The following is a 14,191-nucleotide window of genomic DNA, read 5'->3' as shown; positions in this document are numbered from 1 at the left end:
AAAAAAAAATGTACAAAATGATGTAAAAATAAACTGTTATAAAATTTAAAAAAAATTAAGCCCTCCTCCACAGGACAGTGCCTCAACTATTTTAAGAGAATATGTCTTATCTTTATTCTTTCTTGCTCAGACTTGCCAGAAGTATTTTATGAAGTGGTATACTCTAGTTTTAGATCAAGTCGACATTTTTTAAACATCTAACTGCAAGCAGATTTTCACTTCTTCATAACTTTAAGTATTCAATCAACTCAGGTGATCTTTAAAACATAATTCTTTTTATAATGAAGCTTAAATGGAACTCCAATTTCATTATCTCATAACCATTCTTTTCTTACTAAGTAAACAGTCATTTCTCCAAAGTGTGTCAGATATATAACAGATTGTGTTTGATTCACCACAAACCATGAGGATATTTAGTCAGAGGTCCAAAGAGATCTAATCCTCAAAGTCTAATGAAGCAAATACAAATAATATAAACAAATAGTATTCTAACTCAAAGCTAATAGTTACATCTATTCTTCCACAAATGTAATTCTTACCAGCACAAAATTCAACTATCATCAAAGTAACATGGAATATCAATGTTAGAATGCACATTTCATTCACCATTCTTCACCCCACCCATTCCATACTCCACCATTAGTCTATAAAATCCTCAGCCTTGTATATCACCAGTCTGGATAGTTTGGGGATGGGAAGCAGGAGGTCTGACTGGATCCCTAAGGAGAAAGCAAGCCAGCAGAGCCACTCAGTGATGTCTGTGGGAGCACTGGGCCATAACAGTTTCCTGTGCTCTGGCTGTGCTGGTAACTGGAGTAGGCCTCCCTATTTGTGTTGGCATTAAGGTACTAAGAGCGGAAGCAAAGCAGAAGTACCAAGAAGACTTGCAAAAAAAAAAAATGTGGATAACAGAGCAGTTATACCACAGGAAGGTTAAGCCTAGGGTGTAAGAATTACATGATTGGTTGTGGAGGAAGGATGACATCTTACAAAGGTCAGCTTTCCAGATTCCACTTCTGGTCTTTCTGATTCAGATCTAGGATGAGCTCAGGAACCATCATTTTAAAAGACTACCTCCTACCAAGTCAGGCAAAGGCCAAGTCAAGCAAAAAAAAAAAAAAAAAAGTAGAAGTTGTGGGGGAAAAATATATATCACGTAATCAAACTTTACAAAGTTAATCCCCCCATCCCATCACTCCCCCTCAGCCCCCCCAACACACACTGCTTGGCCACAGCAAAGGATTATCAAGTTGCAAACATTAACAGTAACTTGGTTGTGAAGATATTTGCCCCCTTAACCCATCACCCCCATCCACAGCAATCAATACTACACACAGTTTTAGTCACAATATAGAAACTTATGTGAGGTCCTATGGGTAAAAATGAGAAACCAGAAATCATTTTTTTTTTAAAGATTTATTTATTTATTCATAGAGAACTGGGGTACAGGCCAGAGATGTGGAGGGTGAGAGGATTCACCAGAGACAGAGTGGGGAGCAGAACAGGCAGATCGATGAAGTACACTGCTGAGGGGAGCAGCGGGCGGGTCAGGAGAGGTCTGCCACGCCATGTGGTCACCTCCGGGGCAGGCGGGAATCGAACTCATGAGGAAGTGGCTTTTAGATTCTCAGTGCGGTGCTTTAACCCGCTGCGCCACCAGGGAGGGCCCCAGAAATCATTTCTTAAAAAGAAAATCGTGGATGTCATTAAAGAGATGAATATGGAGAACAGAATAACAGACCATAAAGGCAGAGTGGTATCAACAACAATGTTGAACCAAAGAGGGACCCAGCAGGAGCCAAGCAATGACTGGGTGACAGCCATGGGAAACAAGCTCTGGGGATATGTCCACCTCTTTGTAGGAGACTGGTGAAGAGATGACAAAGCTGTTTTTTTCCCTTTTTTAGAGATTTATTTATTTATGCATACAGAACTGGGGTACAGAGATGCAGGGGTGGTGAGAGGATTCACCAGAGACAAAGTGGGGAGCAGAACAAGAGAGGTCTGCTGTGCCATATGGGTGACCTCTGCTTTAGGTTCTTAGTGCTGCGTTTACCTGCTGTGCCACCAGGGAGGGCCCAACAAAGCTGTTTTTAACAACAAACAAAAAGAAAAATGATAGAGTATGAAGAAGTAGCTTTAGGATTTGTCAAGCACAGATCTGGCATGAAAAGAAATATTAACAATACTTCTGCAAAAGAATTTTATAATAAAGATGCTCTGGTAATGATGAGAATATGAGAGGACTCCTAGAAGGCCAGTGATTGTGAGAAAGGGAAGAATTGAATATCTTTGATCTTCTGACCCTTAGCACTCCCAAGGGAAGTTCTTGGTTTTATTGAGAAGAGACAATGACAAGGAAGGAAGGTGGAGACACAGGAAAACACCTAAGGACTCTTGTCAGGGGGAGGAGGGCAGAGATGGTACTCAAAGTGAACAGAAGAGTAAGGTTTGAAGAGGAGAAATGATACTTCTGAGAACAAGAAGGGCAAGATTTAGTAGCCTCTGTAGGGAAAGCTCTGAAAGAAAGAGAAAGCATAAATGAGGAATTTCTTTTACAATCAGCTTTTGAGACATAGGAGATGAGATAAAATCATTACCACCAATAAAAACTGACATTACTAATTAACCTTTGGGGGTTGGCTGTATGTTTTTTCTCAATTGTGACAACATAATAAGACTGTTCTCTAGAGAGACCAAAAGCCCAGATACATGCATTTTTTTTTAATTGAAGACTTATTTGTTTATGCACATAAGGACTGGAGTATAGGCCAGAGTGGGGGGTGGTGGATTCACCAGAGACAAAGTGGGGAGCAGAGCAGGCTGACTGAAATTCACTGCTGAGGGGAGAAGTAGGTGAGACAGAAGAGGTCTGCCACACCATGTGGGTCACCCCCCTGGCCAAGGATCGAACTCATGCTGCAGTGGCTGTAGCTACCTACATAGTGCTGCACTTTAACCCACTGTGCCATCAGGAAGCAGCCCTCAGTTACATGCATTTTTATGGTGTTTGAAGTGACCTTAAAATTTGTGAAGCCACCAAGTCAGTCATGCCACAAGGTACTAACTCCAGAGTTCACAGTTGTTGTCCACCAAAGACACTCACCATATCTGGCTGTTTAAATTAAAATTAAATAAGATGTAAAAGTCCATTCCTCAGTCACACTACAACCACTTGTTGGCTATGGCCACTGATTAGAAAAAACAGGTAGAGTACATTTCCATTTTCACAACCTATTGAACAGTTCTGAAGTAAAGAGAAAAGCTTAGACAAACAGCTAACTAAAAAAAAAAAATAACAAAACTTTTCAGATCTTTAAAGAGCTACCACTTTGAAAAAAGTGTATTTCTTCCATATTGTTTCAAAGAATAGAATTAAGGGAAGGGGGAATGAGATGTGATATTGCAAGGCAGATTTCACTTAACTCTGGTAACTCAAGGTAGCTAAAGGTACTTCCACCCGTCTGTCAGGAAGTAACCCATTCCATTTAGTAGAGACAGTCAAGCAGAGGTACATGACCAGCTTTCAGAGAGGAAGAAGAAGTAGATGCTTTCTGAGTATCTAACTTTGAGTCTATCATTTTAACAAAGGAGCAATTTACAAATAGCAATGGGAGCCTTAAATGGAATTGTAAAAGTCATTTACCATGAGTAGATTGCAGGGATGGCAGGCAAAATTAAAGCATAAAGGGAAACAGAGGATTAAGAAATTTAGTCCAAATTAATGATTAGTTGGGGAGTAGTTATTGTGGGGGAAGTTACATGAATGCAATCTGCAAGCAGAAAAAACTTTTTAAAATAGTGGTAAGAATGGTTCTAATAATGCAGAAATGGGGTAGGAAAACTCCAATATAGACTATTTAATGGAAGCTTGAATATAGTCAAAATCTGTATAACCAGAGGATTTTCATGCTTTCTGGACTACTTGTGAATAGCAATTATATGTCTTTGGGACTCTGGTCTCTCCATCCATCCTCCTACTATTCACCACAGCCTTGTAAGTCTTCTTTATTCTTAAAACTCAGTGTCTGTCTTCACAGTGATGAATCTTTCTTTCCAATCTGAATACAATTCCTTTTTATTTTTTTAAAGATTTATTTATTTATGTATACATAACTGGGGTACAGGCCAGAGGTACAGGGGCGGTAGAGGATTCTCCAGAGACAGAGTGGGGAGCAGAACAGGTAGATTGAGGAAGTACACTGCTGAGGGGAGCAGCAGGCAGGTCAGAATTCTGCTGCACCATGTGGGTCACCTAGGAGCAGGGATCAAACATGCACCTAAGCAGGCCATGGCCAGCTGCGCAGTGTGACCCTTTAACCTGTTGCACCACCAGGGAGTACTGATGCTGTTCAACTTCTATCCTACCTATGAATTGAACCACCTCAACTTCTACACCAAAATCTGGCTGGATTATAATGTAATATATGACATATTCATATATTCACTTGTAATTCTATTTTTTGTGCATGTGCATACATGAGAACATTCATGCAACACACAGGACAACAGCTACTATTGGCAAGCACATAAGAATCTGGAACTAGGATTATAAACTCACTAGACTGTACCTAACACAGCACCAAGCCTAGTGGCACTAGAAGAACTTTACTAAAATGGCCATGTCATACTCTGGATGCAGAATGTTGGGAGACTGACATAAACATGAATTTGAAGGCTTTTTTCTCATAGGAATAAATAATAGAAACATGGGCATGTTTCTAGAGGGGAAAAGTTTAATCACAAGGGGAAGGCTGAAGTCTTAATGAAAGTAAGCGTAATGGTTTAGAATAATAATAATTTGATAGAAGAGGAAGACAGAAGTGTATCATATAGAATAAAGCCTAGTGTGGTTTTACCCAAGAGAAAGAAGGAAAAAGGAGATTTCAGTGAGAGAGTACTAAATACAGAAAAGAGCCAGAAAGGGCTGTGGGCTTAAAAAAAAAATTAGTGTAGCAGTGGATGTTGGCAAGGTGAAGTATAGAGTTGAGAGGAGGGCGAGAATTTATAGTAGAGGAAGTTGGTGTGAAGTTTTCCTCTAAAGATGCCCAGCAGAGCAAAGAAGGAATAATAGCAAAGGCCACTGGGAATAAGGTAGGGGTGGGGCTGACACAGCACAAGAGAAAGCAACAGGGCTCAAAGGAAAAATCTTAGTTAACTGGTACAGATTTTCTCATTTGGGACCAAAATAATTTTAAAATATCCTAGTCCTTCCAATTATCTTCAATCTAAAGGAACATAAAGATTATGAGAGCATTATCATGCTTCTGAGACAAGTGTCAAATACTATTTTAGAGTTGGTTTTAAAGAGAAACCACTCAAATTGCTGTGTTGTAGAAATGCTTATCGTGAATGGATGAGCTCAGCTTCCTCTGTTTATCATCCATGGGATAACTACAGGAATTTTATAGTTACCTAGTAATTACAGAAGACAGTAAGTAGCTTAACAAGTAAAAGCTTGTTACTTTTTTGCATACTGTGTCCAGTGCCCCATCGCAAGAAATGTCTTACTTGGTTCAGGATAATTAGGGCAGGCTCCAGGCTGCACAGAAAAAAAGATTAAGAATAAAGACCAGAAAATGAGGGAAAGGAAAACTAAGTATGTTATGTAGGCTCCAGAGCCAAAAGAACTAAGGAGACATTAACAGAATTCAATCAGGTCCGTGAGGGGGAGATGGCACAGCAGGGAGACAATCGGGACCCAACGCCACTTAACTAAACTCACTCAGGGTTTGATATCAAATACAGAATCAAAATGTTTAACTTTTATTTTAAAAAATCAACAAAAGTAAATTTTTTGGCATATGTAGCCACACAAACATTTTAAATGACTATAAAAATGAGATGGGACCCTCCCTGGTGGCGCAGCAGTTTAGAGCACTGCACTGTGGAGCTAAGCCAGAGCAGTGGCAGCTTCAGTGCCAGTTTGATCCCCGCCCTGAGGTGACCCACGTGGGGCAGCAGACCTCTCCTGTCTCGCCCGCTGCTCCCCTCAGCAGTGTACCTTGTCCATTTGCCTGTTCTGCTCCCAGCTCTGTCTCTAGTGAATCCTCTCACTGTCCTTGCACCTCTGGTTGTATCCCATTTCTGTATGCATAAATAAATAAATCTTAAAAAAAAAGAGAGATGTCTTTTTTTTTTTTTGACAGAGGTTAAACTGCTGACAATAATGCTAGACACAGATATTCTTGCTTTGAAGTCACCTATTACTTTTCCTGATCAACCAAATCCAAACTCACACCATCCAAAGCCTTAATAACCTAGCCACAAATTGTTCCCAGATAATCCCTGGGCAGGTCTTATTTCTGGGGTCCACTTTCTTATCTGGTATCCATCTAAAGACCCCCAAAACCGCAGTCCCTGTGTTTCTGCTCACACTCCTCTGCTGGTCTGGGTCCCCTCACCTCACTCTTTTGCCCCAAGCTCCATTCTCCTCCCCGCTATATTATTTTCTTCCTGCCCCATAGGTTTTCCCAGGGGCTCACTTCCAGTGTGTGCTTCATCAAACTTCTTCTTGTTTGGTGTCTGGGTCAAAACATGACTCTCCACCTTTAGTCTCTCTCAGGCACGCTTTGGGGATCATACCGGGTGGCCCCCGCCCAGCCACCCCTCGATTTGGTCCCTAATCTGCCCACAGGGGCAGGTCCCTCCAGTCCCTCCTTAGGGGTGGGGGTGGGAGTGGGGGGTCTATGGTGACTCACCAGGGCCACACGCTGGGCCGGAATGCGCTCACTTCCTCCGAGCGCACCTGCCTGCCGCTGCTGGAGTGCCGCCCAGTTGGGCCTCCGGCGGATAGCGGATGTTTTCTCGGTCCCGCTCAGGCCGAGCCCGCCAACCTTCCCCTCCGGGCGGTGTCCAGGCCAAGCGCCTCAACTCCCTCACCTCCCCCACCCCCCACTATTGGCAACCTAGGGCCGCTGGCTCTTGAATACCGGAACTGGGCCCTAATTACTGACCCCACCACACAAGTAAGTGCAGCCTCTTTCCCCAAGCTACACACCAGCAGCCAGGCAAGGAGGTTCAAACACTCTGCAACCTCACAACTTCTGGGCCATGGCTTTCTTTCCAGAAGTACCCAACTCCTACCCCTATCAGTTATCTAATCTTCACTACAGAAAACCTCAGTTCTTTCTGACCCCATTGCCTCATACACCAACCCTCACTGAACACACTGTCTTCTAGCATCACTACTGCCTTCATGTTCTCTAGCTCCCCACTCATGTTCGCCCTCCCTTTGGCTTGACTCCAGGTTACCAAAGCATAAGGGTGATCTGTGGTCTAGCCTTCTAGGGTGCAACCTTCCAGGGATCAGCTGGACCCCTAGCCAGGCAGCAGCACAGCTGGCCACTGGCACAACTTCTGGGTCCTAGTCAAATCCAACTTCTCTTGCTGAGAGATCAGTCCAAGGCCACGTCACCCTCACACCAACCTGTACCAGGGCACCATGTCTTAACTTTTCTTTTTGCTCTTCGCACTTTCTTGAAATAGAAGGGGTATCAGATCTGACAAGGGTGAATATATATGATGTGTTCTGCATCTCCCTCCTCCATTCACCCTGTCTTTTTGGAAGAGGACAGATTAGGAGTTGGAGGTGAAATGATTGTTTCTGAACAGTGAGGAGAGGGGCAGGGCAGCCCTCTGAAAGTCAGTTGTTCAATTTGCTCACCAGGAAATAAGCAGGAGTCATAGAGTCTGCAAGGGTGACTGGTCCTACAAGTCAGGAGGGCAATAGCTGAAACAGAAGTCTTTGAAGTGTAAGAAAGAAAAGAAAAAAGAAAGAAAAGGAACTTCAGTTTGACCAAGGGTCTGCAGTACCAAAGATCCCCGCCTGGCCCGGAGGTGACCACATGGCGCGGCAGACCTCTCCTGACCCGCCCGCTGCTCCCCTCAGCAGTGTACTTCGTTGATCTGCATGTCTGCATGTTCTGCTCCCCACTCTGTCTCTGGTGAAGCCTCTCGCCACCCCTGAGCCTCTGGCCTGTACCCCAGTTCTGTATGCACAAATAAATAAATCTTTAAAAAAAAAAGAGAGAACTCAAGACTTCACTTGAGTGAGGTGGGAAGAATACATCAGAAACCTAATGAGAAAAAGAAAATTGTAAAGCTGTACAAGTGATGAAAATGCTACTTCTTCCTTAAGAAGGAAGGGTACTCACTCGAGAAAGCAAGTGTATAAGCAACACTGTCTCAAGCCAGACACTGAAAGTTTCAAGGATATGAAGACTAAACCCAATTGTTCCCTCAGGCAGGACATGGAACATGAGAGCAAGAGGCAGACGACTACGCCAGCAGACAGCAGCCCAGCAAAAGCCTCAGCTGTGCCCATGGAGCTGCCCAAAGTTTCTCTCTCAGTTCTAACCCCCAGCACAGTAGCAGCTATTTTCTGAAGGAAAAGAAACATGCTGTGTGCCAAGGGATGGGGCTAAGAACATCACAGGCATTATGTCACCTAGTTCACATAACAACCCTATGAGTTAGTATTACTATCCCAATTTGTAGATAAGGAAACAGGTTTACAGAGGTGAAGTGACTTGCCCAAGATCACATAGCTAATATGTGGAGTCAGGATCTAAATCCAAGTAGCCTGACACTACACCCATCTTGGGGTTTTCCAGAACATACAGGAAACCCAGAAGATATGTCAGAGGTTCAATTCCAAGAACCTCATTCCAAAACATACAGGAGAAGAGAGGGCACTTGACTAATGGCATGAGGGCACATATAGATGCCCCTTTTTAAAAGTAGCACCCCTAGAGAGATCTGTATCTGCCGTGTTTGGAGGAATGCAGGACAATCCATCTCCAGGATCCCTGTGGAGACTTGCCCATCTGAGGGGCAGCCACTTCAGGAAGACACCACTCTAGGTTCTGAGAGCAACATTCTCAGCTCCAGGTGCCTATTCACTCTCCGGGAGCCTCTGGCCGTCGCACCCACCGGCAGCTCTTCGGTTTGGCTAGGGCACAGGATTAGCCATCCCCAGGAAATGCCTCCCTCCGGTCCAGGCAGGGATCCCAACACACACACCCCTCAAGTGTGTATATGTTGGGGGGGTGAGGGTGGAATGCTTCCTTCTCTCCAGGTCAGGGAAGAGATCTGGGGACCACCTGGGGGCCCTCATCCCTCCCACCTCCTTGCTGGGCAAATGCCCAGTCCAGTGCCCCTTCCACGGTCACCTCCCTCCCCCTAGCTATGCTGGGGCATGAATCAGCTCTCACAGCTTGTTAAAGCTAGACCTCTTGTTTTCATGCCCTCACCTCAGGAAACACAGTTACAGCTTTTCCAGCTCTACTCAGCAGGGGGCCAGGGTCCTCACTTTATAAACATCCCCAAGCCTGTGAAAGCAGAGGGCACTGAGATGGTGTGAGACAGAAGCCCAGGGGAGAAACGCAGAATCTGAGCGCCTCAAGGAAAGAAATAAAGAAGAGCCAAAGAGACAAGACCAGAGTAGCCTACACAGAAGCCAACGAGGGCCACGAGGGCTGTGCTGCAGGGATGGCCCTAGGAATGCCCTGGGCTGGACAGGTTAAGGGGACCCTGGGAGGCTGGGGGACAGTCTGCTTGGTGATATCGCTGCTCCTCCAGTACCCAGGCGTTCACAGCAAGTGCTACTTCCAAGCTCAAGGTAAAGGTGGGTGAGAAGCTAGGACAGGATAAGGACAGTGGGAGTTGGGAGGGAGAGGGCTCGGAGAGGATGTTGTGCTTCTTCGCAGGCTTCTTCTTCGAGCTTAGAAATAATGGGGTTTTGTTTGCCACCACTGCTACCCCCACCCCCTCCCCACTAACATTTCCTGTTCTTCCCTAGCCCCCTGCCACTATGAGGGGAAGTATTACACCCTGGGTGAGTCTTGGCTCCGCAAGGACTGTTTCCACTGCACCTGTCTGCATCCTGTCGGTGTGGGCTGCTGTGACATGTGAGTGACCCAGGACATCAGATATAATGGCTCTGCATGAGTGATGGAGGGACGGCCAGGGAAGGACTAGATTATTCTGATAGGAGCATGAATGAACTGCTGAAGGTACCCACAGAGTGTGAGATAAGGCTTCGGGCTAGAGTGAGGGGAAAGGGATGGGTGTGGAGGGAAAATATGCCTGCTACTAAATAGAAAAAAAATCTCTAAGTGGTAGATGAGAGCTTAGGTTGGGGAGTCACAGGGGGACTAGAGGAAGATGAGAGGAAGACTGGGGAGAGTGAAGTGGGCAGGGACAGTGGACTTTCACATGCTGACTCCTTCTCCTTTGGTTTCCCAGATCCCAGCATCCCATCGACTATCCAGCTGAGTGTGAGGTCCGTCAGGAGGCAGGGACCTGCCGGTTCTCCCTGGTGCAAAAATCCGATCCTCGGCTTCCCTGCAAAGGGGGTGGGCCTGATCCAGAGTGGGGTTCAGCAAACACCCCTGTTCCTGGGGCTCCTGCTCCCCACTCCAGCTAAAGCCTTCTGTTGACTGCCCACTGCTGCTGCCACTTCCAGGGAAACCACTAAGCAGCTGCCAATTTATTCTGAATAAATAAATTAATGCTCCAGCGGAAAGCCTGTCTCTCACTGTCCATGCCACTGAACCACAGGTGGGAAAAGTGGGCCCTACTAGAGTCCAGGTGCCAAGTTCTTAGTGTCCTGAAGAAAGTCATGCCACAGTGGGCCAGTTTTAGATGGTTATGGAGCTGGTGCTGGGGCCTGGGGCTGCATATGAGGCCAGGGTAGGGCTCGTAGGCAGCACCTTAATGGGAAGGTCCCAACTGAAGGTGTCTACAGGCACTTGTTCAGGTCCTGTCCAGGTGACCGGCTCGGGCTGTTCCATGGGAGGCAGGAGCACCAAACCTGGTTCTCGAGATGTTACAAATTCAAAATGTAGTCGCCACTTCAGTGAAACTGTGGTAGAAAAGATTAAAATCAGAGATGGCGATAAGACAAGGTTAGCAAATGACAAAAGACCCTATATTCAGAAGAGGGCGAGAAATCACAGCAGGGAGCTAAGATCGATGGTTTCTCTGAGGAACGCTATTGTGTTAACCAAAAACTTGACAATATGACTAGTGGTGTCAGGTGCCTGATAATCCACGTGTAGGACAATCAAAGTTTTGGTTGCTTGAATTAAGTATTCAGGGTAATCAGATGCTATTTGGTTTCAAGGAGGTAGGGGTAGGGAAAGAGAGCTGCAAAGCTGTTAAGAGTTTAGGGGTCAAGGGATCTAGGAAATGGTCAGATGTTGAAAGTATGAGAAAAGGGGGCCCTGGGTATGTCTAGAAGTGTGCTGGAACCTACCCTCACCTAAACATAGTATTTTACTCTGCTGCCTGCCCTCCACCCCACCCCCCACCCCACCCCCAGTGATGTTCAGGGTCTCACCGACAGCAGTGCAGAAGCCTGGGGTGGAGCTGAGAGGGATGGGGAGGGAGAAGCTGGTTCTGGTTGTGTGCAGGCAGGACTCCTGGTGCCGGGCGTGTGTCACGTGGGACACTGAAGGAGCACCGCCTGCCCCACGGCGTCGCTGGTACTCAGGCTGTACGCGCTCCTCGGTCTGCAGGCTTACTGAAAACTGGGAGCAAGAAGAGAAATGCCCGCTAGCAGGCACTGGGAAGTAAGAGCGCAGTCCCACTCAAGCTGCAATACCCAAGGGATGCTAAGCAACCCCTCTGTCTCCAGCTACATATCCCTTTATGCAAGCCCTTTCCCTCCTTCTACCCCAGCCCTTCAGGCCCAGTGCCTCAAAGCCTCTCTCCCTTCTCACCTGCAAACAAGCTACAGTTCCTTCCCCTAAGTTTAAGGTCCCCACCACGTCCTCGCCAAGTCTGTATACAGATTTGAAGATGCCAAATGTCCCAACTTTTCCTCGGCCATCACTGATGTTGTACAGATCTGGGGAAGGATGGGAGAGTGTTAAGATCCAAAAGTCCAAAGGTAGGACTTTTCTCTCTAATCTAAGGTGAGATAGTGAATCCTCAGAAATCCGTGGCAGTTAGGAAAATCTGAAGGGAACAAGAATACTGTGGGGGTGGGAGGGAGAAAGAGGGAGGCACGAAGAAAGGATTCTCACGGAGGCTGCGGCAGGATGTGGCAGCCATGAGGCGCTCCCCAGCCAGCTCAGCTAGCCACGAGTCCTTCTTCCCACCTTCATCCTCCTCCAAGAATGGACTGGATGGGGCGACAGCCTCATCCTGAGGAAAGCGGACATCTTGAAGGCCTAGAGGGAGAATGAGTGGAAAGGCAGTGCTGGTAGGAAACAGAGATGAGTAAGGGCTTAAGGTTTTAAGCCTCCAACCTGAGAAGGCTAAAGGAAAGGGGAGCTACAAGCTGAAAAAATGCTTCTCAACCTATTCTCCAGAACCTTCCCTTTTCCCCAATTCTCTTGCATGCTCACTCAGAAAAGGAAACTTCTCACCAGCCCCTCTCACACGCTGTCTCACAATGACTTCTGCTTCCCCCCAGGAGCCAGCACTTACCAGTCAGCACCAGGACCCTCAGAGGCACCCTGAGTAAAGTGATGGGCGAGTTGACACGCTGGCAGCCAATGGTCAGTTTGTAGACATACTTGACTGACTGACCCCGAAAAGAGGGTGGTCCCTCAATGGGCAGCACTTCACTGTAGGAGTCTGGTTGGGAAGCAATGTTTAGGGTGACTCAAGGCTGGAGGGCAGAGAAGTCCTCCTTCCAGGAGCCCCCTGTACAAGCCAATTCAGGGATGCAGAGAGTCACTCACATGATTTGGACTCTCCAGGGTCTAGCCTCAAGTCACAGAATAGGATCTTTGGTGGTGTGGACAGGATACACTGACCTCTCTCACCTGAAGAAGGGTTAAGACTGCAATTTAATGATGCTGTTGTCCAGCACTGGACGAGGCTAGCACAGCAAGAAGGGACACTAAGAACTGCCAATAAAGAGCAGCCCAAACCCAGCTACCCTTCTTTTCTACTTCCAAGATAGAAACAATCTCATACCCCCAAAGCAATAATTACATGTCCCCACATTCCCAAAGTAATATGACCCACCAGACCAACTTAGCAACTTCACCCTTAGATGATAATGTCTCCATCTCCCTTCAAGGCAAATGCTGCATCTCTAACCTCGGTGTGGTAGAAAGACAGTCTGGCTCTCAGGCTGGACATCTGGCTGACTGGAGTCAGGGGGAGGCAGTGCTACGCGACTCTCACTGGCGTGGAACTGGCAATGAATCTGGGCACTGGCCCAGGCCAGAGCCTCACTAGGGGAGGAAGAAAAGGAGGCATCAAAGGGCAGTTTTTGACCTCACAAGTGCTGTCAAACTCCCTGTCATACTGTCTGAAACCAGCACAAGTGAAGTTGCTGTCTGGCGATCAGGGAATGCAAAACCCTAAAGAGAAACCACTATACAGGGAAGTATGTCTTGGGAGGGAAGTGACTGGGGAGGACACGGGGAAAGACAAGTGGAGGGTTTTATCAACCATATCTTCTGTTACCTAGCCCTTTCCTACAAGAGGTGATGGTGTAGCTTACAGGACAACCTGCGCTCTGGCTTAGCACTATAGATACGAGGCTTCTAGAAGGGCCACTTTCTTCAGTACCAGCATCCCCACCTGGATGCAGAAGTGGCAGTGGGGGGCAAGGGATTGGTGACTGTCACCACACACTCCAGTGCCTCCCCAGCCAGAAACACAGGACCCCGACTCAGCTCTGCCACCACTTCAATCATGGCTGCTCCCGAATAAGACCTAGAAGAAACCAAGGGGGGGGTGGGGTGTGGTCAGAGGTCAGTACCACGGCAGGGAAAGGGTCTGAGGGGAGCCTGAGGCTGAGGAAGGAGAGCAGCCAAAGAGCCAAAAAGAAAGCGCCGATTTAGGGTGTGGGAGGAGGACAGGAGTTGACTCGGTCCGGCCTGAGGGAGGGCAACGCTCTGGGTCCCCGACTTTGCGCCCCCGCCCCACGCCCACCCGGCCCTCGCGCCGGCTTACCCTCCCGCCCCCAGCGAGCCCGGGCCGGCCTCCGCCCCCTTCCCTCTAGGTTCCACGTCCCAGCCCTAGCCATGGCCGCCGTCACCTCGAGCCCCCAGGCTGGGGACCTCGCGCGGTGGGAGCCGGGAGAGTCGGGCCCGAGCCCTCACCGGCCGCCCCTGCGGACAGCGCCAGGTGCGAGGCGGCGACGACCGCCGCTCCAGCCGGGCAGAGGCGGGACTTCCTTCAGCCTTCCTCCCCGGCTTCCCAGCCCCTTCCGGCCGGAAGC

The 14,191-nt window shown here is 47.4% G+C and overlaps 2 protein-coding genes across 4 annotated transcripts; one reads left to right on the top strand and one right to left on the bottom strand.

Annotated features, from left to right (window-relative positions):
• The first annotated feature begins 8,197 nt into the window (after positions 1-8,197).
• Positions 8,198-10,526, top strand: MSMP (microseminoprotein, prostate associated). Its single transcript, XM_004677773.2, has 3 exons — positions 8,198-9,622; positions 9,803-9,911; positions 10,249-10,526. Exons 1-3 carry the CDS (start codon positions 9,493-9,495, stop codon positions 10,427-10,429), a joined length of 420 nt encoding a protein of 139 aa, XP_004677830.1. The 5' UTR covers positions 8,198-9,492; the 3' UTR covers positions 10,430-10,526.
• RGP1 (RGP1 retrograde golgi transport homolog (S. cerevisiae)) lies at positions 10,267-14,185 on the bottom strand. Of its 3 annotated transcripts, none has more exons than XM_012721315.1 (9): positions 14,073-14,185; positions 13,549-13,683; positions 13,060-13,196; positions 12,696-12,779; positions 12,439-12,588; positions 12,033-12,179; positions 11,727-11,854; positions 11,345-11,534; positions 10,267-10,867 (listed from the first exon to the last, which is right to left on the bottom strand). In XM_012721315.1, exons 2-9 carry the CDS (start codon positions 13,662-13,664, stop codon positions 10,644-10,646), a joined length of 1,176 nt encoding a protein of 391 aa, XP_012576769.1. In that variant the 5' UTR covers positions 13,665-13,683; positions 14,073-14,185; the 3' UTR covers positions 10,267-10,643. The 3 variants fall into 3 exon arrangements, with proteins under 3 accessions (XP_012576769.1, XP_012576768.1, XP_004677831.1); XM_012721314.1 differs by having other exon boundaries at positions 14,009-14,137; XM_004677774.2 differs by having other exon boundaries at positions 13,924-14,101.
• Between the last annotated feature and the right edge of the window lie 6 nt (positions 14,186-14,191).

This window comes from Condylura cristata, unplaced genomic scaffold, assembly GCF_000260355.1.
Source record: "Condylura cristata isolate star-nosed mole 26May11 unplaced genomic scaffold, ConCri1.0 scaffold00006, whole genome shotgun sequence".
In the NCBI taxonomy this organism is placed as follows: domain Eukaryota; kingdom Metazoa; phylum Chordata; class Mammalia; order Eulipotyphla; family Talpidae; genus Condylura; species Condylura cristata.
This window is presented reverse-complemented; position numbering and strand designations above follow the sequence as displayed.